The 23015-nt window shown below is 41.6% G+C and overlaps 1 protein-coding gene across 4 annotated transcripts in view; it reads right to left on the bottom strand.

Moving 5' to 3' along the window:
- Nucleotides 1–349: 349 nt before the first annotated feature.
- LOC100682654 (zinc finger protein 709) overlaps nucleotides 350–23015 on the bottom strand; it is an 83167-nt gene continuing 60501 nt past the window's right edge. For 2 of the 4 annotated variants that reach the window (XM_038567184.1, XM_038567185.1), the window contains exons 2-4: nucleotides 15961–16087; nucleotides 15699–15759; nucleotides 11129–14763 (exon numbers count right to left, since the gene is read on the bottom strand). In XM_038567184.1, the coding sequence (XP_038423112.1) occupies nucleotides 13029–14763; nucleotides 15699–15759; nucleotides 15961–15994 (1830 nt within the window). In that variant the 5' untranslated portion in view covers nucleotides 15995–16087 and the 3' untranslated portion in view covers nucleotides 11129–13028. Of the gene's footprint in view, nucleotides 1321–11128; nucleotides 14764–15698; nucleotides 15760–15960; nucleotides 16088–23015 lie in introns of those variants that run through there. The other 2 variants (XR_005375089.1, XM_038567183.1) reach the window with 2 other exon arrangements.

The raw sequence follows: 23015 nt of genomic DNA, 5'->3' as shown, positions 1-23015 counted from the left end.
TTCAGCTCAGGTCATGATCCCAGGATCCTGGTATTGAGCCCCATGTCAGGCTCTCTTGGAGCCCCTCTCCCTCTGCCTGCCACTCCTCCTGCTTATGCTGTCAAATAAATTAATAAAATCTTTAGAAAAAAAATAGGGGCACCAAGGTGGCTCAGTTGGTTAAGCATCTGCCTTTGGCTCAGGTCATGATCCCAGGGTCCTGGCCCACATTGGGCTCCCTACTCAGCAGGGAGCCTTCTTCCTCTCCCTCTGCCAGTCCTTCTGTTTGTGCTTGCTCTCCCCATCCCTCTCTCCAAGTCAAATAGATAAAATATTTGAAAAATAAAATAAAATTTACCTGAGGAAAAAAAAAATACCTGAACTTGTATCCCAAACAAAGTTGATTCAGAATATATAGTAGTTGTATGCAGAAAATGACAAAGTTGATCTGAAAAATCCCTAAATCAAAGGGATAATTTAATAAAATATTTCTAAGAAAAAATTACAAACACTCATTAGAGAAAAAAAATGCACATACTTTTAATAACACAGAATCCAACTTAACTGAAAAAATACTGATGGATTACACTTAGCTATGAGTCATAACACAAAACACCCAGAATCTGCTAATATGAGAAAGGTGTCAATTCCCACAGGAAAGGACTGGGTCACAGCAGTTACTGCACGGTGCAGAAGAAAACTCTCACATAGTTCTTTTGGACTGCACCATGTAGCTCTCATAGTGGAATCAGGAACACACAGTCACTAGGGGTATTAACAGAACAAAGTTTTTACTATACAAATTAGACCTTATCTAAAAATAAGCGAGAGAAGAGGAGAGTAGTGCTTCAGAAAACATTCTCAACCATGATTGTATAAATCTGTTTCCTGGTGAATGCATGACAACTTGCAGGAAATCCAAACTGCACTGGATCTTCAAAGTTGAACTGTGGAGACAACTGCAGATCCCTACTGCTCAGATCAAATGGAAGTCTAACAGGCAATGGTGGTTTGGAGGATATACTTGATTGGCAGTGCAAGGAATAAGGAATACAGGTTGGAAGCACATGTTTGCAATGGCCCTATGCTTCTATCTCCTTCTACAAAGTTGGCTCCAAAACCTGACTAAATCCTAGTTCACTTCTGCATCCTAAGATTCATGTGTGTGAGGCTTTGGTGGATTTTAACACAAAATCATGATTCTAAAAATTACAGTTCCCAACATTACTCATTCTGACATAGTCAAGAAGAGTCATTCCTAGCTCTAGATTTTATTGTCCTTGCATAGGTCTCTATTCTTAATTCACAATCTGTAGTTCAAATCCCAAGAAGAAAAGACAACTGAAAGAGAAAAGATTAAATATTTACAGGAGACTATACTCTATGAACAACTTTGCATACTTACAAATATACGGTAAACATTTACTGACAAAGAAAACAGAGTAAGGCTCTTCAGGCCAATGAAAACATTTTTGATGAAAAAAGGTAAAGTGTAGGGGCACCTGGTTGGCTGAGTTGGTAGAGTATGCAACTCTTGACCTTGAGGTTGTAAGTTTGAGTCCTACACTGGGTGTGGAGATTACTTAAAAATAAAATATTTAAAAAAGAAAAATATAAGGGCACCTGAGTGGCTCAGTGGTTGAGCATCTACCATTGGCTCAGGTAGTGATCTCAGGGTGCTGGGATTGGGTTCCACTTAAGGCTCCCCACAGGGAGCCTGCTTCTCCGTCTATGTCTCTGCCTCTCTCTCTGTGCCTCTCATAAATAAAGAAATAAAATCTAAAAAAAAAAAAGATAAAATGTATATTCAAAACAAGTAAGGCGGGAGGTCCCTGGGTGGCTCAGGGGTTTAGCTCCTGCCTTTGGCCCAGGGTATGATCCTGGAGTCCTGGGATCGAGTCCCACATCAGGCTCCCTATGTGGAGCCTGCATCTCCCTCTGCCTGTGTCTGTGCCTCTCTCTCTCCCTGTGTCTCTCATGAGTAAATGAATAAAATCCTTTAAAAAAAAAAAAAAACAAGTAAGGCCTATCTAGTACTTGATACCATAATACAATAGGAAAAAATAAATAAATAACAAAGTTTCTGTGAAAATTAGTACAAAGAAATCTCCTTGAGAATGGAGTCAGGGGGCAGCCCAGGTGGCTCAGCGGTTTAGTACATCCTTCAGCCCAGGGCCTGATCCTGGAGACCCTGGATCGAGTCCCACGTCGGGCTTTCTGCGTGGAGCCTGCTTCTCCCTCTGCCTGTGTCTCTGCCTCTCTCTGTGTCTCTCCTGAATAAATAAATAAAATATTAAAAAAGAGAGAGAGAGAATGGAGTCAGGAGGCCAACAGGGGGAGCTCTCACACCACTCACTGACTATAGCACCCCCAACAGGAAGAGACACAACTATTTTAGTTACTACTTAACTACCCTAGGAGGATTTTCTCCTCCCCTGACAACAGCCCAGCCAATGAGACTCACAATTCTGCCAATAAAAGTTCACTAGGCTTCAACCTCCTGTTTCCTTTTTTTTTTTTTTTAAGATTTTATCTATTTATTCTTGAGAGACACAGAGAGAGAGGCAGAGACACAGGCAGAGGGAGAAGCAGGCTCCATGCAGGGAGCCTGATGTGGGACCCGATCCTGGGACCCAAGGATCACACCCTGGGTGGAAGGTAGGTGCCAAACTGCTGAGCCACCCAAGCGTTCCTCCCATTTCCTTTTATTTTTTTCTTGTTTTCCATTTCCTTTATATAAAAAGAGTATTCCTCTCCTTTGTTCTCCAGACCTGCCTATGGCTTTGGCAGAGCTTGCTTCTCCTGAATCCGCTACACTCAAATAAATCCTTTTTTTCTGGTAAAATAACTGGCTGGTTAATATCATTTGGTGTCAGAAATGGGATCCTGAGACAACCCCCAACTCAGGATGGTGTACAAATGTGCCAGTACTCACAGAGGTAACAGAGCTCACTGCTTTCTTGCTATCCCTGGAGTTTGAAGCTATGGTTTCAGTTCAAGGACTAAGCTCTCTAGGCTTTGTTCAGGACATGGCCTTTCTGTGAGTACCTTTTTGGCCTTCAGTTCCTCTCTTGTTTGGAATTGCACTTAAGACTGTGTTATTAACTTTGAACTGATTCATTTTCAGAACTGGATAGTCCCTACTGAAACTGTATGACCTCTGGTCTAATTCCTTTAGAACTGGGCGGTCCTGTTCCAACTGTGTATGCTTTGTACCAATTCTTTCTGGAACCAGGCTGTTCCTATTGAAACTATGTTATTTTTTTTTCTCTCTGCTCTGAAGAAAAAAAACTCTCAGAAATAGGATCCCAGTAATGAAAATGCCTTGAGGGTGTCAAGGCCTCCTGGGTGTGGAACAAATATATGTTTTTTAAAAACAATGGTCTCTCCTCATATGCATTTCTAACTAAGTGGATGGGCTCAATCTAAAGTAATTTTGAACCTCAATGGGCATTGTGAACTTTTATTCTTTCCAAATTTATTTTATTCATTCATTCATTCATTCATTCATTCATTCATTCATTCATTCATGAGAGACAGAGAGAGAGAGAGGCAGAGGGAGAAACATGCAGAGGGAGAAGTAGGCTCCATGCAGGGAGCCTGATGTGGGACTCGATCCCAGGTCTCCAGGATCACGCCCTAGACTGAAGGCGGCGCTAAAGCATTGAGCCACCTGGGCTGCCCTATTCTCCCCAAATTTAAACATTTCTCTCAAAATTAAAAATGGCTACAGAATAAATAGTATGTCTGTTTTATTATATTATTTTTTATTATTATATTTAGTAGTTTGCTTCTCAGCAAAATTCTCCTAAATTAACTTGAGGCAAACAGCTGAAAAAAGTTTAAATGGCTTTTGTGGCCTCTTTTTACCCTCTTGCATCTTCTTTATAACCAAACACATGGAAGCCATTTTGTGCCCAGTCTCCTACTCTGGCACCATTTTCCTCTATTCAATCTACTGAACATTTTTTCCCTCTAACTCCCCACTCCCACTTCTCCAGGACCTATTTAAAATACCCCTTTAAAGTTAAGTCTTCTGATTATCTAAATAGACCCCAGATTTATGTTCCCTAAACGTAAATTACAAGCCATAGTTAAAAATGTTTCCTAAAATGGCTGAGGTCCTTGATAGATTTCCTGAAGGGTTTAATAAAGTCATTCAACCTTACAAGCCTGGTTTCCCAGATTCATATCAATGAGCCCAGGGATGCCTGGGTGGCTAAGCGGTTGAGCATCTGCCTTCAGCTCAGGGCATGATCCCAGGGTCTGGGGATCAAGTCCCACATCGGGCTTCCTGTGAGAAGCCTGCTTCTCCCTCTGCCTATGTCTCTGCCTCCTGTCTGTGGGTGGGTCTCTCATGAATAAAATCTTTTTTAAAAAATCAGTCTACATGCTTCACGAGGGCCAGGCCAGACAATGAATGAAACTAGCCTAAAAAAAACCTCACAAAAAGGAGGGCAGCCCTGGTGGCGCAGCGGTTTAGCGCCGCCTACAACCCAGGGTGTGATCCTGGAGACCCTGGATCGAGTCCCACATTAGGCTCTCTGCATGGAGCCTGCTTCTCCCTCTGCCTCTCTCTCTCTTTCTGTTTCTATGAATAAATAAAATCTTTTTAAAAATTATTTAAAAAATTATTAAAAAAGGATCTAGAGAGGGACACCTGGGTGGCTTAGAAGTTAAGCATCTGCCTTCGGCTCAGGGTTTGATCCTAGAGTCCCGGGATTGAGTCCCACATCAGGCTTGCTGCATGGAGCATAGTTTTTCCTCTGGCTATGTCTCTGCCTCTCTCTGTGTCTCTAATGAATAAATAAATAAAATCTTAAAAAAAAAAAAGAGGGGATCTCTGGGTGGCTCAGCAGTTTAGTGCCTGCCTTTGGCCCAGGGCATGATCCTGGAGTCCAGGGATCGAGTCCCACGTCAGGCTCCCTGCATGGAGCCTGCCTCTCCCTGTGGCTGTGTTTCTGCCTCTCTCTCCCTGCGACTCTCATGAATATATAAAATCTTTAAAAAAAAAAAAAAGAAGAAGAAGAAGATTTAGAGAAACAAACCTGTATCTTTTAGCAAAACTCTAGAACTCTCACTGGAAATCTACACTAAGCAAATACAGCAGCTTTTCCCTAATCCTGTTGACTCAAACAAAACTGAGGCTTCTACACAAAAATCTGATGAATCTGATTCATGACCATTACAGACAATTCCAAACTCTTCTGAAAAAGTCCTGGTCTTAGGGTTCATAATGGTCTGTCGGTTGAGCATGATTTTTAACATTTTATTTATTCTTAAAGAATTTATTTATTTATTCATGAGAGACACAAGGAGACAGAGACATAGGCAGAGGAAGAAACAGGCTCCCTGAAGGGAGTCTGATGCAGGACTCAATCCCAGGACCCCGGAATCACAACCTGAGCCAAAGGCAGATGCTCAATCATACTAAGCCACCCGGGTGTCCCAAGGTTTTATTTATTTTTTAGAGAGAGAAAGTGAGAGAATATGAGTGGGGTAGGGGTAGAGGGAGAGGAAGAAGCAGACTCCCCACTGAGCAAGAAGCCTGATGTGGGGCTCAAACTCACGACCCCAGGATTATGACCTGAGCCAAAGGCAGACGCTTATACCAGCTGAGTCACCTAGGTGCCCCAAGATCTGACTTTTGATTTAGGCTCAGGTCTGATCTCAGGGTTGTGAGATCGAGCCTGTGTTGGTCCCTGCACTGGGCGTGGAGCCTGCTTAAGATTCTCCCCCTCTGTCCCTCCCTCTCATGTGTGCACAAACACTCTCTTAAAAAAAAAACAAAGTCCTGGTCTTTAAACACTGAATCCACTAGGGTAGTACTTAACTCTGTCAACCAGAATCTTTCTCCTTTAGTTAAAAGGACCAAGATGGGCAGCCCGGGTGGCTAAGCGGTTTAGTGCTGCCTTCAGCCCAGGACCTGGAGACCCGGGATCTAGTCTCACGTCGGGCTCTCTACATGGAGCCTGCTTCTCCCTCTGCCTGTGTCTCTGCATCTCTCTCTTTCTCTTTCATGAATAAATAAATAAAATCTTTAAAAAAATAAAAGGACCAAGATGGAATGAGAAACTATATCCACTCCAGATCTGACAAATCGGCTCATTTGCTTGCTACCAGTCACCTACAAGACCATAAAATTCTCAAAGTTTGGGATCCCTGGGTGGCGCAGCGGTTTAGCGCCTGCCTTTGGCCCAGGGCACGATCCTGGAAACCCGGGATCGAATCCCACGTCGGGCTCCCGGGACATGGAGCCTGCTTCTCCCTCTGCCTGTGTCTCTGCCTCTCTCTCTCTGTGTGTGAGTATCATAAATAAATAAAAATTAAAAAATATTCTCAATGTTCAACTCCACGAAATTAAGATCTCTAAATAAAATTAAAAACCTAGTTTCTTCTATCATTGCAAACAGACCAGTAACTGGAAAAAAGACCATTACAAATTTAAGTCCTCCAGGTGCCCTTAGCCCACTCACTAGTCAGTGTTTCCAGTGTCTTTCCAAATTCTCAATGACAGGGCTCTGAAATTATCAAGGTTCTTCATAATCATTTCTTCTAAATAACTTGGAGAAAGACCTGGCATAATGGAGCTACACATTCAATACTCAACCGTGCCTCAGACTATTAAAATAGTTCCTAATAGTGTGTGTAATAAATGCTAGTAGGTTCCTGTCTCTGAATTCCCTTTTCTATAGCCCTTTGAGATGCACATGCTTTTCTCCTGAGTTCCTGGCTCCCATTTGTATGCTGTGCCAAAATTTCTTACAAAAGCATCACCTGGAATTTCTTTCTCCCAGATGGGCATATAATCCTAAAACTTGACTTAGAGTAATCAAAATAGCTAAACTGGTGAGTTAAAAGACCTTTAAATACCTTTTATTTGCTCCCTCTCTGAAGACACCATATCTAAGTCTAGAAACACTCATCACTTTTCCCTATTAGAACTGCTATCATTTTTTTTAATTTTTATTTATGATAGTCACAGAGAGAGAGAGAGAGAGAGAGAGAGAGGCAGAGACATAGGCAGAGGAAGAAGCAGGCTCCATGCACCAGGAGTCCGACGTGGGATTCAATCTCGGGTCTCCAGGATCACACCCTGGGCCAAAGGCAGGCGCTAAACCACTGCGCCACCCAGGGATCCCTCATACTTTTTTTTTTAATGGGCACATCTTCAACTGATACTGTAGAATCCACAGTATACCTACCATCATGATCCAGCTCCAGATCCTTCAAAACCTCTCTCCAGAATTAATCAATAACCTACAAATAAGCCTTTCAAGGGGTCACACCCAAAACAATCACAGGGCACAGGGCCTCATTATCCCCTACACTAGTCCCTGTAATATTCCTATTATACGTATGAATAAAAGCAATGGGCAGAGTGAGGGTTTGTACAGGACCTCCAAGCAATAACATTGTTATTCCCCAGCACCCCCCTACATTGTTCTAACTCCCATACAGTCCAACCCACTGAAAGCTAATTCTTCACTAGAATTCATCTATGCAGTGCATTTTTAGTATTTCTGGTGATACAGATACCCAGTATCTTTTATGCTTTCACGTGAGGACTGAAATACACCTGGACGGTAGTCATGCTTCAGGTTTCAGACAGTCTTTCGAAACCTTTCACAAATCTTATAAGCTGATTGGGAGGATATAGTTTTCTGTAGGTTCTACTTTCTTACAGATGTAGATAATTAGCTTCTCTGCCTCCCTTTCACAGGAGACAGTATCCACCTGTCAAAACTTTTGGCCTTCAAGAGATAAAGTGCCCAAAAAACTTGCACTTTGTTCATTCAAGTTTGATAGTAAGGGCATCTGATCTCAAAACAAGAACTATATATGGATCCACACAAAATCCCTCATAACTGCTTAATGCTGAAAAATTACCTTTTTGACTCCTCAAGGAAATGTATAGCAAACTCCTCTAACTAATGAAGGTTTTTTAATGGTTTACTGATTATTCCTATTGAAAAGATAAAAACTATTGTGCTGGGTATGCTATTACAACTCCTTCTGAAGTCAATGAGACAGCACCATTACCTCTGGCTATCTCAGCCAAATAGGCTATGTTATATAAGCCTGTATTTCACATTATACATTATCCACAGGCAAAAACACAAATGCTTAGACTGAGCTACTTGTGGTTGCTCCTGACCTCACAATATTATGGGAACAAGGTGTCCTTATCTCCAATAAAAAATTTTAAATGTCTCTTATGCTCAAAATTCATTATGTCATTTATTACCCAGCCGCTCTGACTATTCTTAAAGGCATTCCATATTGAATTCCCTCAAGGCAAAAGGAAACCACCTCACTAATATTTCCACAAAATATGCCATTCAAGGAAATCAATAGCCAAACCTCCATCATGTTCCAAAGGGATAGTCTCCCAAATGATAATCAGAAAAATCAGACACCCAACACTGGCCCCAGGAAATAAAGGATATTAGAAATCTAATAATCATTGGTCTGATTAAAAGAACACTGGTTTGGGTCAAATAACTCAGTCCTACCAAAACTTGTAGAAATTCTCCCTCTGCCTGTGCCTCTGCCTCTCTGCCTCTCTCTCCCTCATGAATACATAAAATCTTTACTAAAAAAACCCAACAACTTTGTTAAAAAAAAATTGTTAGAGAAGATTATCCCTACCTAGGGATCCCCTCTTGGACTGCATAGCAATCAAGGAACCAAGTTAACAGGTGCTTCCACAACTCTGTGTTGTCTGATTTTACAATGGTCATCATGCATATCGTCCTCAAACCTGAGAATTAGCTGAACGCACTGACACTATTAAGACTCATTAGGCAAAATCTGTAGAGACCTTCCAAATACCTTAGCAATAACATTGCCATTAGTCCAAAATCCCAGAACCATCCTCTTTGAAACTCACAGATTCTCACTCTTGGAGAGTCACAAGACATCCAATGCACTTGCCCTGCCTCCTGTGACTCCCAGTTAATAGGAAATATACTTCAATACTGCAAAGGCCTAATTGCTTCTATTAAAAATAACCATGCTTTGGGTGCCCAGGTGGCTCAGTCGGTTAAGTGTCTGCCTTTGGCTCAGGTCATGATCTCAGGGTCCTGGGATTGAGCCCCATGTCAGGCTCCCTGCTCAGCAGGCAGCCTGCTTCTTCCTCTCCTTCTGCCTGCCACTCCCCCTGCTTGTGCATGCTCTGTCAAATAAATAAAATTTATTTTATTTACTTATTCATGAGAGAGAGAGAGGCAGAGGCAGAGGGAGAAGCAGGTCCCATGCAGGGAGCCCGACGTGGGACTCGATCCCGGGTCTCCAGGATCACACCCTGAGCCGAAGGTGCCAAACCGCTGAGCCACCCGGGATGCCCAATAAAATCTTTAAAATAATAATCATGCCTTGGTAGCACAATCTTTTAATAGTGCACTTCTGAGAGTCAACCACCTTAAAATATTACATCTTGCAATGTGGAGATTTCATGTGTTGGAAAAGACAACTCCAGAAAGACTCTTCAACCTCATTGGAAATGTCTTTTTCAGAACTGCTAACCAACCCTTGGGTTGCCAAACTTCAGGGAACAGACCCTTGAATACATATACATCTCAAGAAAGTACCAAACACTGACCGGACCCACACACCTTCTGGTGGATGGAAGGTAAAGATTTCCCATAATTGAACGGGCCAACATTTGACCAGATAGCTTTCCCAAATGGTTTGGACTGGGACAGTATACCTTTTTCTCACTGTTGCCTCTTCCCACTTTTGTGGAAACACAAAGCCCTTGTCTGCATTTCCCAAACCCTTGCAAAAAAAAATTTTTTTTAACCATGGCCTTTCAAAAATAGTCTAATCATAATCCTGTGAGAAACTTCTCAATAGCTTACTCTAAAGGGTTAGAAGATTCAAAATTCACAAGTCTTTCATCTGAAATGTTAATGGATTCTGGATTCTCCTCCAAATTCTTGATCTCTGAATTAGCAATCAATCCTACTGGGTATAACATATTTGGTTACAGTTTGAGATAAGAACACTCTTTTAAAATTATTTGAAGCTTTGCTGTTCTACCAAAAATTCATCATCTATTGCTTCATGTTTACACCTGTACTGTATCTTCCCAAATGGACGTGGTTAATTATTTCCATGTGTTTTTGCAATAGTCACTATTCTGCATCCATGGCTGCTTTAAGCAGAGACTTCAAAGAGAGATACAAGTTTTGCAGTCATAGAGTGTACCTTCTTCCTGAGTTGGAATAACTGTCAATACTAGCTACTACCAGAGTCTTGGTTCTGAACCATCATACAATTTAGAATTGTCATGTTTCTTTGGTTATATTTGGTTGCCTGTCAAGCTGTTTAAAAACAATATACCCAAGGGCACCTGGGTGGCTCAGCTGGTTAAGCATCTGCCTTTGGCTCAGGTCATGATCCCAGGGTCCTGGGATCAGCCCTGTGTTGGGCTCCCTGCTCAGCGGAGAGTCTGCTTCTTCCTCTGCCTCTGCCCATCCCCCTGCTTGAGTTCTCTCTCAAATAATTTTTAAAATTCTTTTTAAAAATGTACCCAATAAGGTGATGCTGGCTCAACACTCCAAGATGATCACTACTTCCCACCTTGAGAAGACCTAGACTTTAGGGACACCTGGGTGCCTCAGCAGTTAAGCATCTGCCTTTGGCTCAGGTTGTGATCTGGGGGTCCTGGGATCGAGTTCCACATCAGGCTCGCTGCAGGAAGCCGGCTTCTCCCTCTGCCTGTGTCTCTGCCTCTCTCTGTGTGTCTCTCATGAATAAATAAAATCTTAAAAAAAAAAAAGACAACGAAGATACAGACTTTGGAAGGGAAATGCCTGAGAGTTCTCCCCCCTACCCATACTAGTCACTCAAATGTGGCTATAAGTAGTGTACAACTATGAATTTTTCTCTAATGTAGGATATAACAACCAGGGATGCTCCTTCCTGGCACTGAAAGATCAAACCACCTCAGAAAACCTGTCTCTTTTTTTTTAAGATTTATTTATTTATTCATGATAGACGAGAGAGAGAGAGAGAGAGAGAGAGAGAGAGAGAGAGAGAGGCAGAGACACAGGAGGAGAGAGAAGCAGGCTCCATGGCGGGAGCCCAACATGGGACTCGATCCCGGGACTCTAGGATCGTGCCCTGGGCCAAAGGCAGGCACTAAACCGCTGAGCCACCCAGGGATCCCAGAAAACCTGACTCTTAATTGGTAATGCTTTAAGGAAAAAATATCTTATCAAAAGAAATATAAAAATTAAAAAAAAAGGAAACCTGTTGAAAATGGAATCAGTTCAGTAGTAGAAGTTTCCAGCCTTACCACTCCTCCTCAGTTACACACTCAATAGGAAGAGACATATCTTGAAATACCACTTTAGCAACCACCTTTTTATTCCAGCAGGAGGAAGAGTTCCTCCACACCCAGCAACAGTGCAACCAATGACAGTAACAACTCAGCCAATGAGAAGCCACTATATTCTGAACTTCCAGTTTATTCCAACAAATGTTTTGTTCATAACAGCCATTCCCAAGTCCTCTGCTTTATTATATAGAGTATTTCTCTCCTTTGTTCTCCAAAATTGCCTATGGCATTGCATAGCATCTTTGCCCTGAATTGCAATTCTCTCCTATTCTGAATAAACTCATTTTTTGCTGATAAAATAATTGGCAGTTTTTAAGGATGACACCTCATTATTCAAGTCCTATCCTTACCAAAAAAAAAAAGGAAAAAGAAAAATGTATAAAAATTAAAACTACTTGCATGTTAAAACATACTTTAGTTCATCTATGGATGAAAAACAGTCTTCAAAATGGGAACACTCGGGGTGCTTGGGTGGCTCAGTTGGTTAGGCATCTGTCTTCAACTCAGGTCCTGATCTCAGGGTCCTGGGGTCAAACCCCAGACCTCAGGCTCCCTGCTCAGTGGGGAGTCTGCTTCTCCCTCTCCCTCTGTCTCCTCCTCCCTGCTCATGCACTCTCTCAAATAAATAAATAAAATCTTTTTAAAAAATGGAAATGTTAGCTGTTTACTGAGGGGGAAAAATAACCCATCAGACTTAGAAACCACTGCTTAATGAGTACCTACAGTATTTTCCCACCTCAATGCTTTTGCAAAACTAAGTAGAAATCCCTCAAACAGAGAATCACATTAAGATTGAGCCACTTTTGGGGCACCTGGGTGGCTCAGTGGTTGAGCATCTGCCTTTGGTTCAGGTTATGATCCCAGGGTCCTGGGATCAAGTCCCACATCAGGCTCCCTGCAGGAAGCCTACTTCTCCCTCTGCCTGTGTCTCTGCCTCTCTGTGTGTCTCTCATGAATAAATAAATAAAATCTTTAAAAAAGACTGAGCCACTGTAACTTTTTCGCAATATATGTAAATCAAACCATCAGACTACATGTCTTAAACTTACGTAGTAATGGGTCAACTTTTCTCAATAAAACTGGAGGGAAAAAAAAGCCACTGATGAAGACAACATAGGTAAAATGTTAATAATGTTTCTATTGTGTTGTCAAACCTGGGGGAGTATTATACAGTAATCTGCACCAGGCTTACCCATGTTACTTATATTAGTTTCTTTACAGTGCAGTTTTTAAGTGACTTTGAAAATCCTTTTCTAACTAAAAAGCTTCCTTTATTTTTCATTTATAAGGTAGGTATCTATCTAACCATTATACATCCTCACATGGTTTTGTAAAAAGGTGGGGCAAGTGCATTTTCCTACAATGTTTACCATTCAATGTAATTCTCTCCAGTGAGTTCTTCCATGGCTTCCCATGGGAATGCAGCGATGGCTTTCCCTGATTCTTTAGTTTTTTATATGGTTTCTCCCCCATGTGCACTCTCACATGTCCTTGAAAGACTGTGTGATAAATGAAAGCTTTCATAACTTTCCTTACATTGAGTTTCTCTCTAGTATGAATTTCATGTATATGAACATAATAGGGAATAAAGAATTTACCATATTGTTTCTGTTTATAGTTTCTCTTCAGTGCAAGTTATTTCATGTAGTCAGAAAGAACTGGAGCAATTGAAGACTTTTCCCTATTTCTGACATTCACATAGCTACTCTCCATTATGAGTTCTTTCATGGTTTCGTAAAGAACTAGAACGAGTGAAGGCTTTACTACAATGTTTACACTGATAGGGTTTCTCCCCAGTGTGAGTACGTTCATGAGTTCGCAATGAACTAGGACAATCAAAGGCCTTCCCACACTCCTTGCATTTACAAGGTCCATCTCCAGTGTGCTTGATCATGTGCCTTTGAACGTTTGAGAGGGTAATGAAAGCTTTCCCACACTGCTTACACTCATAGGGCTTCTCTCCAGTGTGAGTTCTTTCATGCTTTTGCATAGAACTGAGATAAATGAAGGCTTTCCCACATTGTTTACATTCATAGGGTTTCTCTCCACTATGAGTTCTCTCATGCTTTTGCATAGAACTGAGATAAGTAAAGGCTTTCCCACATTGCTTACATTCATATGGTTTCTCCCCAGTATGACTTCGTTCATGCTTTTGAAGGGAACATGGAAAGCTAAAGGCTTTACCACATTCTTTACATTCATGAGGTTTTTTCCTACTATGACTTCTTTCATGGTTTTGAAGGGACATGGAGGAACTGAAGGCTTTGCCACATTCCTTACATTCATATGGCTTTTCTCCACTGTGTATCTTCTCGTGACATCGAAAGTAATTTGGACAATCAAAGACTTTCCCACATTCCTTACACTTATAAGGTCCATCTCCAGTGTGCTTCATCATGTGTCTTTGGAATATAGTGAGAGGACTCAAGGTATTCTCACATTCATTACATTCACAGGGTTCTTCTCCTGTGTGACTTCTTTCATGTTTTCTAAAATACTTTGGACAACTGAAGGACTTACCGCATATTTTACATTCATAGGATTTTTCTCCACTGTGTCTCCTTTCATGATTTCGGAAGTATATAGGACAACTGTAGGTTTTACCACATATTTTACATTCATAAGGCTTTTCGCCTCTGTGTCTCTTTTCATGACTTCGAAAGGATCTGGGACAACTGAAGCCTTTACCACATTGCTTACATTCATAGGGTTTCTCTCCAGTGTGAGTCTTTTCATGTTTTCGAAAATAATTTGGACAACTAAAGGCTTTCCCACATTTCTTGCATTCATAGGGCTTTTCTCCAGTGTGAGTTCTCTCATGTATTCGAATGTAACTGGCATAACTGAAGGCTTTCCCACATTGTTTACATTCATATGGTTTCTCTCCAGTGTGAGTTCTTTCATGAATTCGGCAGTAACTAAGGCAACTGAGGGCTTTCCCGCAGTGCTTACATCTATAGGGCTGCTCTCCAGTGTGAGTTCGCTCATGTTTTTGAAAGTTGTGGCGATACCTGAAAGTTTCTCCACATTGTTTGCATTCATAGGGCTTCTCTCCAGTGTGAATCCTTTCATGCTTTCGAATGGACTGGCAATGCTTGAAGGCCTTCCCACAGTGCTTGCATTTGTAAGGCTTCTCTCCAGTGTGAGTCCTTACATGTACTCGAATGGACTGTCGATGCTTGAAGGCCTTCCCACATTCCTTACACTTATAAGGCTTCTCTTCATATTCCTGATATTCATATAGTTTGTGGCCAGTGTGAGAGATCATGTGCCTGCTAAAAGATGAATGATGTCTGAACACTTGTCCACAGAAGCTACATTTACGTAGTTTTATTCCAGTAGGAGTTTTCTTTATCTGCTTATGATTTGGATTCTGGCTGAAGGATTCTCCACATTTACTACCTTCTTTATTTTTACAGGGTCTCTCTATCACATGCCTGTCGTAAAAATGAGAAGCATGTTATTAATGGCTTAATAATTTCCTATTTATTAAATTATTTCAATGACTTTTTACCATTTTTCGAAAAATGTGTATGTTTCCTATGCTTTCACACTGTTTGAAAGTGAGTATATCCTAAGTGTTCTGCAAGGAGATGATCATTGCTATTATCAAAAGTGATAATCATAAATGGGGTTTTTAGGGAATTCCTGGGTGGCTCAGCGGTTTAGCGCCAGCCTTTGGCCCAGAGCACGATCCTGGAGTCCCGGGATCGAGTCTCACAATGGGCTCCCATCATGCAGCCTGCTTCTCCCTCCTCCTGTGTCTCTGCCTCTCTCTCTGTGTCTCTATCTCTATCATAAATAAATAAATAAATCTTAAAAAAAATAAATAGCTTGTTAAAAAAAAATGGGGTTTCTGTGGGGCACCTGGTTGGCTCAGTCGGTTAAGTGTCTGCCTTTGGCTCAGGTCATGATCCCTGGGTCCTGGGATCCAGCCCCACATTGGGTTCCTTGCTCAGCAGGAAGCCTGCTTTTCCCTCTCCCTCTGCCTGCTGTTCCCCCTGCTTGTGCGCTCTCTCTCTCTCTCTCTCTGTCAAATAAATAAATAAAATATTTTGTAAAATAAAAAAATAAAAATAGTTTCTGGATATTTTTCCACATGTTACTATCTTTCAAACACTGAACATCTAGGTCATATTAGGGAAAAAAATTTTGATGAAAATATCCTAAAAATAAATAAACTTAGAAATGCTCTGATTCATTTTATTTGCTTGTTTTTTTTTTAATATGACAAAGATTTTCTCATGGGAACACTGGTTTTGTTTCTTAATTTTAAGTAGGCTCCATGCCCAACATGGGGCTTGAACTTACAACCCTGAGATTAAGAGTTGTGTACTCTACGAACTGAGCTAGCCAGGGACACAGTTCTTACCTTAGATTTGTCTGATGATGTTTATACAGACTTTTACTGTTACAGTCTTCCCATTTTTCCCCTAAAATACAGACCAAGAAAAAGCACACATTATAAAAGAATATTTTTTAGATTCTAGGTCCATGATGAACTGTCATCATGGCTGATTTATTTACTGACATATGCCCTTTCCACCTATCACCTCTTATAACAGCATTGATGAGCGAGTGAGTGATGCTGGATTTCTGGTTGATTAAGTAAGTAAGAATAATGTCATCCCTACCTATTGAGGCCAGGTTCCTGAAGGTTTCCTGCATCACATCTCTGTAGAGTTTCTTCTGGGATGGATTCAGAAGAGCCCACTCCTCCAGGGTGAAGTTCACAGTCACATCCTCAAAGGCCACTGTGTCCTAAAATATCCCATATATGTGTACAGGAGGAGGAGTGAGATGGACAACACTGGTGATCTATATTCAGTTCATAAGAAATTCACATAAGACTGATCTTTCAACATTTATTGTATGACTCGGTCATCAGACTCTTCCTCTCTGGTCACACTTGCTTCCTCATGAATTTAACAGCATCATGACCACAGGAATTCACTGCTACATTTTTATTGTCATCACTTTAAACCTCCATTGCTCCCTACTGTCAGGAAACAGAACACCTTGGAGAAATGCTGTATGAATCAAAGAACTATTTCCATCTTAAGACCATCAATTAATTCCTTGTGAGAAAAACTTTCACCTCCTCCTTAAATACTCACAATGTCACACAGCACTCCGATGAAGCACAGAGTCACAAATGCATGATATTTTATTAACAAAAACGGGGGAAAATGGAAGCTTTTTCTTCTATTCCCATCCCCAAACATGAGAAGCCAGGAGAAGCCAAACTGTTACAAGATCCAGTTGGCCAGTGTGTGCTGAAGTCCTCCAGATCATTACAAACAGTCATATCCAGCTGGATGAACAAGAATATTTTCACAGAAGAGTATAATTATAATTTGTTTATATAATATTTATCAAAGAATCAATTTTATCTTCCGTGTTCTGTCTCATTTCATGGACCAGGAAATATTTAGAATATACAACTCAGACATGAGGAAAAGGCATGACAACTTAGACATCCTCAAAATCCATATATTCATAAGCCTCACAGCTGCCTCTTACCAATTTTTAAGACACAAAGGCACAGATCTTGAGATAAGATCCCAGAAGAGATTTTTTTGACAGAATTGTATGACTGTAACTAGGGCTTGGTGACCTTGAGGAGTATGTAAAGACATGAAATTTACAAGTGACTTCACTGAATTCCATGTTAGTACTGATAATGAATTTGCACATGATGTGAGTCCAATGGTGCTTTCCTCCAAAAACCTCACCAAATCCCTTTTTTTCTGATTTCTGTTGCAAGTGATCCCCAACCAGTCACTCTAGAGGCTCTCCTCCCATTTCTGAGTTCCTCTGTTGGGAAGGCAGCAGGATGGTCCAACCCAAACACAGGAATCCCTCAGTGGATTAATTCCCCTAAATGCTGGTCCCTGAAAGAGATCAATCATGTTGATTGACACAATGATGTCTGCATCTAAGGCACAGAGAAAAGTTTCCACCCAGCAATTTTAATGCTAGAACTGACCTATTCTGTAGAGTGACAGCAAACTAGGAACACCTCTTTTGTTGTGAATCCAGGGAGAAATGAGCTGCCTGGGTCAGTTCTAACAACTCTTTCCACATGGGAAGTGCAGACATGCTCACAAATAGTTCTATTATCTAGTGTGAGGAAGAGAGTGAACATTAGCAGGTCTAAGATTGCTTACCCTTAGAAATCCTGGATGACAAAGACAAAGTTCATCCTGTGTTGGTATCTGGGAACTGGGGTTTTGGGAGTGACTCCACCAATCCTACAGATAAGACTGCCTCAGTGTGCCTGAAGCACTTATGCAAACATTACAGTACATAAACTCCTATCTTCCTTTTGAGAATCTAATTTGTTACAGGTTTGGCAAACAGTGCTGACAGGACCAGGCCCAACAAACATTCCAAGTACTGAGTCTCTATTAAACTTCCGTGGTAGGGCAGCCCAGATGGTTCAGCGGTTTAGGGCCGCCTTCAGCCTAGGGTGTGATCCTGGAGACCTGGGATCGAGTCCCACGTCGGGCTCCCTGCATGGAGCCTGCTTCTCCCTCTGCCTGTGTCTCTGTCTCTCTCTCTCTGTCTCTCATGAATAAAATCTTAAAAAAAAAAATTCCCTGGTAGACAATAATTTACATGTATACTCACAACATGTTGAAGAACTGAGCCCATCCTATGTGATTACACTAAGAGATGACATTTGAAAACTTTCTCCTAACTTATACACATCAATTTCAGTATCAAAGGAGACTAAAGCATATTTAATGATCCTCATGGAAAAATGCAAAAATTGTTTCTTAATGTCAAAGTAGAATGAAATAAGTGAACAGATGCCAACTGTTCTTAACAAGAATTCAGTGTCCCTCAGATGTCACCATTCCCTAATGGTACCTTTATAAAACTCCAGAGTCCCCAAAACAGATTCTTCAGTAGTCAACAGTACTCACACAAGCCCAATAGAAGGAACAAATGCTGAGAACCGGACAGAGACTTCTGAAGAACAAGGTGGTGGTGTACCTAACACACATCAAGGATTTTTAAGCTATATTATTCCAGACAGAGATATAAGCAGACAAGAGTAGAAAGTGCCTTCAATAGGCTGGTATTTAATATGAAATTAGTCAAGGGGAGAGCAGTCATTGTAGCAAAGTTGCAAATATCATGAACACTATGAAAAGGCAGGCATACACTGTTAATTACTTGGAAAATGCATTGTATTCCCCAATATTCCATGGAAAATACCCAATTCACTTTAGATTTAAATGTGCAAGATACCGCAGCCCTGGTGGCCCAGCGGTTTAGCGCCGCCTTCCGCCCGGGTAGTGATCCTGGAGACCCGTGATCCGGTCCTACATCGGGCTCCCTGCGTGGAGCCTGCTTCTCCCTCTGCCTGTGTCTCTGCCTCTCTCTCTCTGTCTGTGCCTCTCATGAATAAATAAAATAAAATAAAAAATAATTTTAAAAATCTTTAAATGTGCAAGATAGGGACGCCTGGGTGGCTCAGCGGTTGAGCCTGTGGCTCAGGGCATGATCCTGGAGTCCCCGGATGGAGTCCCACATCGGGCTTCTGGCATGGAGCCTGCTTCTCCCTCTGCCTTATGTCTCTGCTTTTCTCTGTGTGTCTTTCATGAATGAATAAATAAAATCTTTAAAAAAATAACTGCAAGATAAAACTAGGAAACTTTTAGAATTCAGATATTTTATTGACACAAAATAGGGAGAATTTCCTCGTAAGAAAAAGAGCAAGCCAAAACAAAAACAAAAAGCAAAGAAAAACTGCAAGCCATAAACTCGGAGACACACAAATTCTATTATATTAAAATTAAGATAATTAAAGGCAAACAGGGAAAAGAAAAAGCATCAGCAACACCTGCAATATGAAAGATCAACTGCCAGAGTTAATATGAACAGATACAGATTCAAAAGGAAAAAAGTCAAACATGTTGAACAGAAGATGAAATACGTGTATTAAAAATGTCCATTGGGCAGCCCTGGTGGCCCAGTGGTTTAGCACCGCCTTCAGCCCAGGGTGTGATCCTGGAGACCTGGGATCCAGTCCCTGGTTGGGCTCCCTACAAGGAGCCTGCTTCTCCCTCTGCCTGTGTCTCTGCCTCTCCCTCTCTCTGTGTGTATGTCTGTCATGAAGAAATAAATAAAATCTTTAGAAAAATAATAAAATAAAATAAATAAAATAAAATAAAAATTTCCATCACCTTGGTAGAGGTAATTGGGAATTAAAATGTCCAGTAAAATAAATAAATAAATAAATAAATAAATAAATAAATAAATAAATAAATAAAATGTCCAGTAGATGCCATTTCACAGTGATTAGAACAAAAAATTCTGAGAAGAAAAAAAAAACTCATCAATTTTACTAATCCCAAGTGTCGAAGACCATTATGAATTGTGAATTGTTATTCAATAAATTGTAAGAATGGAGGAGGGTCAAGTGATTTAATCTACTATTTCCTGTAAATCTGACCTGATCACTATCTACAGCCCAGCAATTTTCAACAATGTCCATAGAATTTTTTTTGTGCATTTGCACGTGGAGACTCATATAAGGATAGCATGCATTAATATCAAAAGATTTGGAGGACTTATCAATAGAACAATAAAGCAAACAGGATAGCAAAGTATTTACCAGTTACCTATTTTATAACTGTTATGGTCAACCGCACAGGCAGGTGTACCCCCACCTGAGATTTGGTTCAGATGTCTACACTGACAACACACACATGCCTAGAGGATATGAAAGCATTTCTTGCTTCCATAATGCAAGTGTCCAGAGGGGGGAGGGCAGGCCTCTCAAGCAGGTGGGAAATGCCTTGGGAGATCAAGGAAAGGAGCCTGGCCTGGGTTTTTTACTGGGGTTTGGAGGTGGGCTAATGTGAGATTTGGGGAACAGGGGCAGGACAGTAGATTGAATCATTTGCCAAAACCAAAGGAAGGACCCCCAGGGCTGTCTTGTCCCCTTGTACAGATGGGGGGCATAAGGGGAGAAAGGAGAGATGAGGGTTTAAAGCTCTCAATAAACATCAAAAAAGGAGTCACACTTCTAGTCTCTGATTGGGCATGTAAGGAGCTTAGCAGCTGGCTTCCAGTCCTCAGAGGACAAGAGCCAAGAAATGTGAATCATCAACTCTTCCATCACAGAACTGAGGTACCAGGGTAAAGTACTGTCTCCAAAATTAGAAAGACAAAAAAGTAGACATTTAAAGATATGTCCAGAATACCCTATGCATTTTAACAAAGCCTGTCCTCAAAACAATCTATTTCACAAGAGTGTAACTGACTGGGATTTTCCCAGAGCCTAACTGACCTGGGAGGAAGGAAATAGCTAACTTGAGTCTCTTCTAGCCTTAGTCTTCTCTCAATGGTGAAGTATTTCTGAGGATGACAAGGTTCCCCCCCACCTCCATGACACCAAGTATGTGATGTCTGTCCCAGTGCCACTTCTCCAACTCTGTGACACCAAACAGGTGTCCCACAGTTCAATTCATTCTAACACTACCACCTAGAGTTCATGTCAGACTCCACAGGTGAAGAGCTCAGTCCCACACACTGGTCCCACCTCAGATGCCAGCCACAGATGGGGAGCCCAACCAGGCTGCTGACATTTCTGCTCAGCCATCTACATATTCAGATTCCCTCCATGTGCCATCACATCTAGTAACTTACCAAAACGATGTAAGAACTCAGCAAAACCCTTTACTTAACTATATTGGTTTACTATAAAGGATACAACTCAAACAGACAAAAGGTAGTGACCCATAGGTCAAAGTAAGGTGGTCATATAGGTGAGGGAAGTTGGGGGGGGGGGGGCGTTTGCAGAATTGCCACCTCCTCTCTGGACACGCCAACTCCCCAGCATCTAAATGTATGTGTTCATCAACCTGGATACCCTCTGAATCAGGTCTTTAATAGTTTTGACAGAGATTTCATTAAATTGACATAATTCATTAAATCACTGGCCATTGGTGATTAACTCAACCCTATAGACTCCTCTCTCCAGAGGCTGGGAGCTGGGGCTCTAAGTCCCAACCCCTAATCAAGGCTTTGTGTTCCTGGTGTCCAGTACCCATCCTGAAGCTATCTAAGAGCTGACCAAGAGTTGCCTCATTATAAAAAAATAAAAGATACTATCACCCTTATCACTTGAGCAATTCCAAGTGCTTCAGGAGATTTTTGTTAGGAACTAGGGACAAAGATGACATATCTTACTCACTAGTAAAGTCCAGGTACAGAGGTTCCCTAGAGATTCAGACCAAATCATTAGAATGGAGAATGCTTCCCCTCTGCCCACACCTGCCTCTACATCAACTGGACTTTAGTTTAATAGAAATGAAGTACCCTTAAAGAGCTAGATGTTTTCTGGTAACATCAGGAAGAATGCAATGATGCCCTCTCTCACCAGTCCTAGTAAACCTTGTGCTGGAACTCTTAACTAATGCAGTTAGACCCAAAAAGGAAAAAAAAAAAAAAAAAAAAAAAACTACACAGACTGGGAAGCAAGAAATAAAACTTTTTAAGTAAATAAATAAATAATACAACTGTTTGTGTGGCAAAGACTGTTGGTTGAGAAAATCTCCAAGAGTCCCAAGTGACAAGAAAAATCCTTTAAACTACAGTTGAGAGGATCCCTGCATGGCTCAGTGGTTTAGCACCTGCCTTTTGGCCCAGAGCATGGTCCTGGAGTCCCGGGATCGAGTCCCACATCGGGCTCCCTTTATGGAGCCTGCTTCTCCCTCTGCCTGTGTCTCTGCCTCTCTCTGTCTCTCATGAATAAATAAATGAAATGTTTTTTTTTTTAATAAATAAACTACAGTTGACACTTGAACAACTCAGGTAGTTAGGGCCACCAACCCTTAGGCAGTCAAATATCTTTGTCTATCTTTTGACTACCCAAAAACAACTACTGTTGACCAGAAGCCTTAATGACAACATAAAGTCGATTAACATGTATTTTTTGTTATAGGTACTATATGATATATTCTTCCAATAAAGTAAGCTAGATAAAAAGTAATAAAATCATAAAGAAAAATTTATTTTAAAAAAATCTGCCAATGAGCCGCCTGCAGCCTAGGGCATGATCCTGAAGACCCTGGATCGAGTCCCACATCAGGCTCTCTGTATGATGCCTGCTTCTCCCTCTGCCTGTGTCTCTGCCTCTCTCTGTCTCTATGAATAAATAAATAAAATCCTTAAAAAAATAAATAAAAAATCTGCCAATGGGTAGGCCCAGCTGGGCTGGATCAGGTCTGGGCACAGAGGGGTGTGTAGTGACTGTGGGACCGGCCCAAGATGGCCTAGTAGCTTCAGCTCAGCAGCAGTTACAGTTCAGGCCTGAGGGTGGCAACAGCAGCCTGGAGGAACCGTACAGCTGCTCACCTGCCCACCTGCCGAGAGCTACACCACAGGCCCATGCCCCTAGCATTTATGGCCACATCTGAGGGCTCCTGCCCCAGGAGAACCTGGGCCAGGCCCTGCTGCAGAAAGGTTCCCTGTTGGGCCTAGAAGGGGCCCACGGGCTGTACCAGAGGCCAACCTGCTTGTATAGGACTCAGTGGGTGGGGGCATTAGGGTGGGCCTTCTAGTGCATTGCTGACACCACACCTCTCCCACCTCCCCACCCCACCCCCACCGCCTCTGGCGCGTTCCCCCATTTCAGCCCAGCCTCCTGAAGACCAGCCTCCAGCACTCC

The sequence above is a fragment of the Canis lupus genome, chromosome 20 (genome assembly GCF_011100685.1).
Source record: "Canis lupus familiaris isolate Mischka breed German Shepherd chromosome 20, alternate assembly UU_Cfam_GSD_1.0, whole genome shotgun sequence".
In the NCBI taxonomy this organism is placed as follows: domain Eukaryota; kingdom Metazoa; phylum Chordata; class Mammalia; order Carnivora; family Canidae; genus Canis; species Canis lupus.
This window is presented reverse-complemented; position numbering and strand designations above follow the sequence as displayed.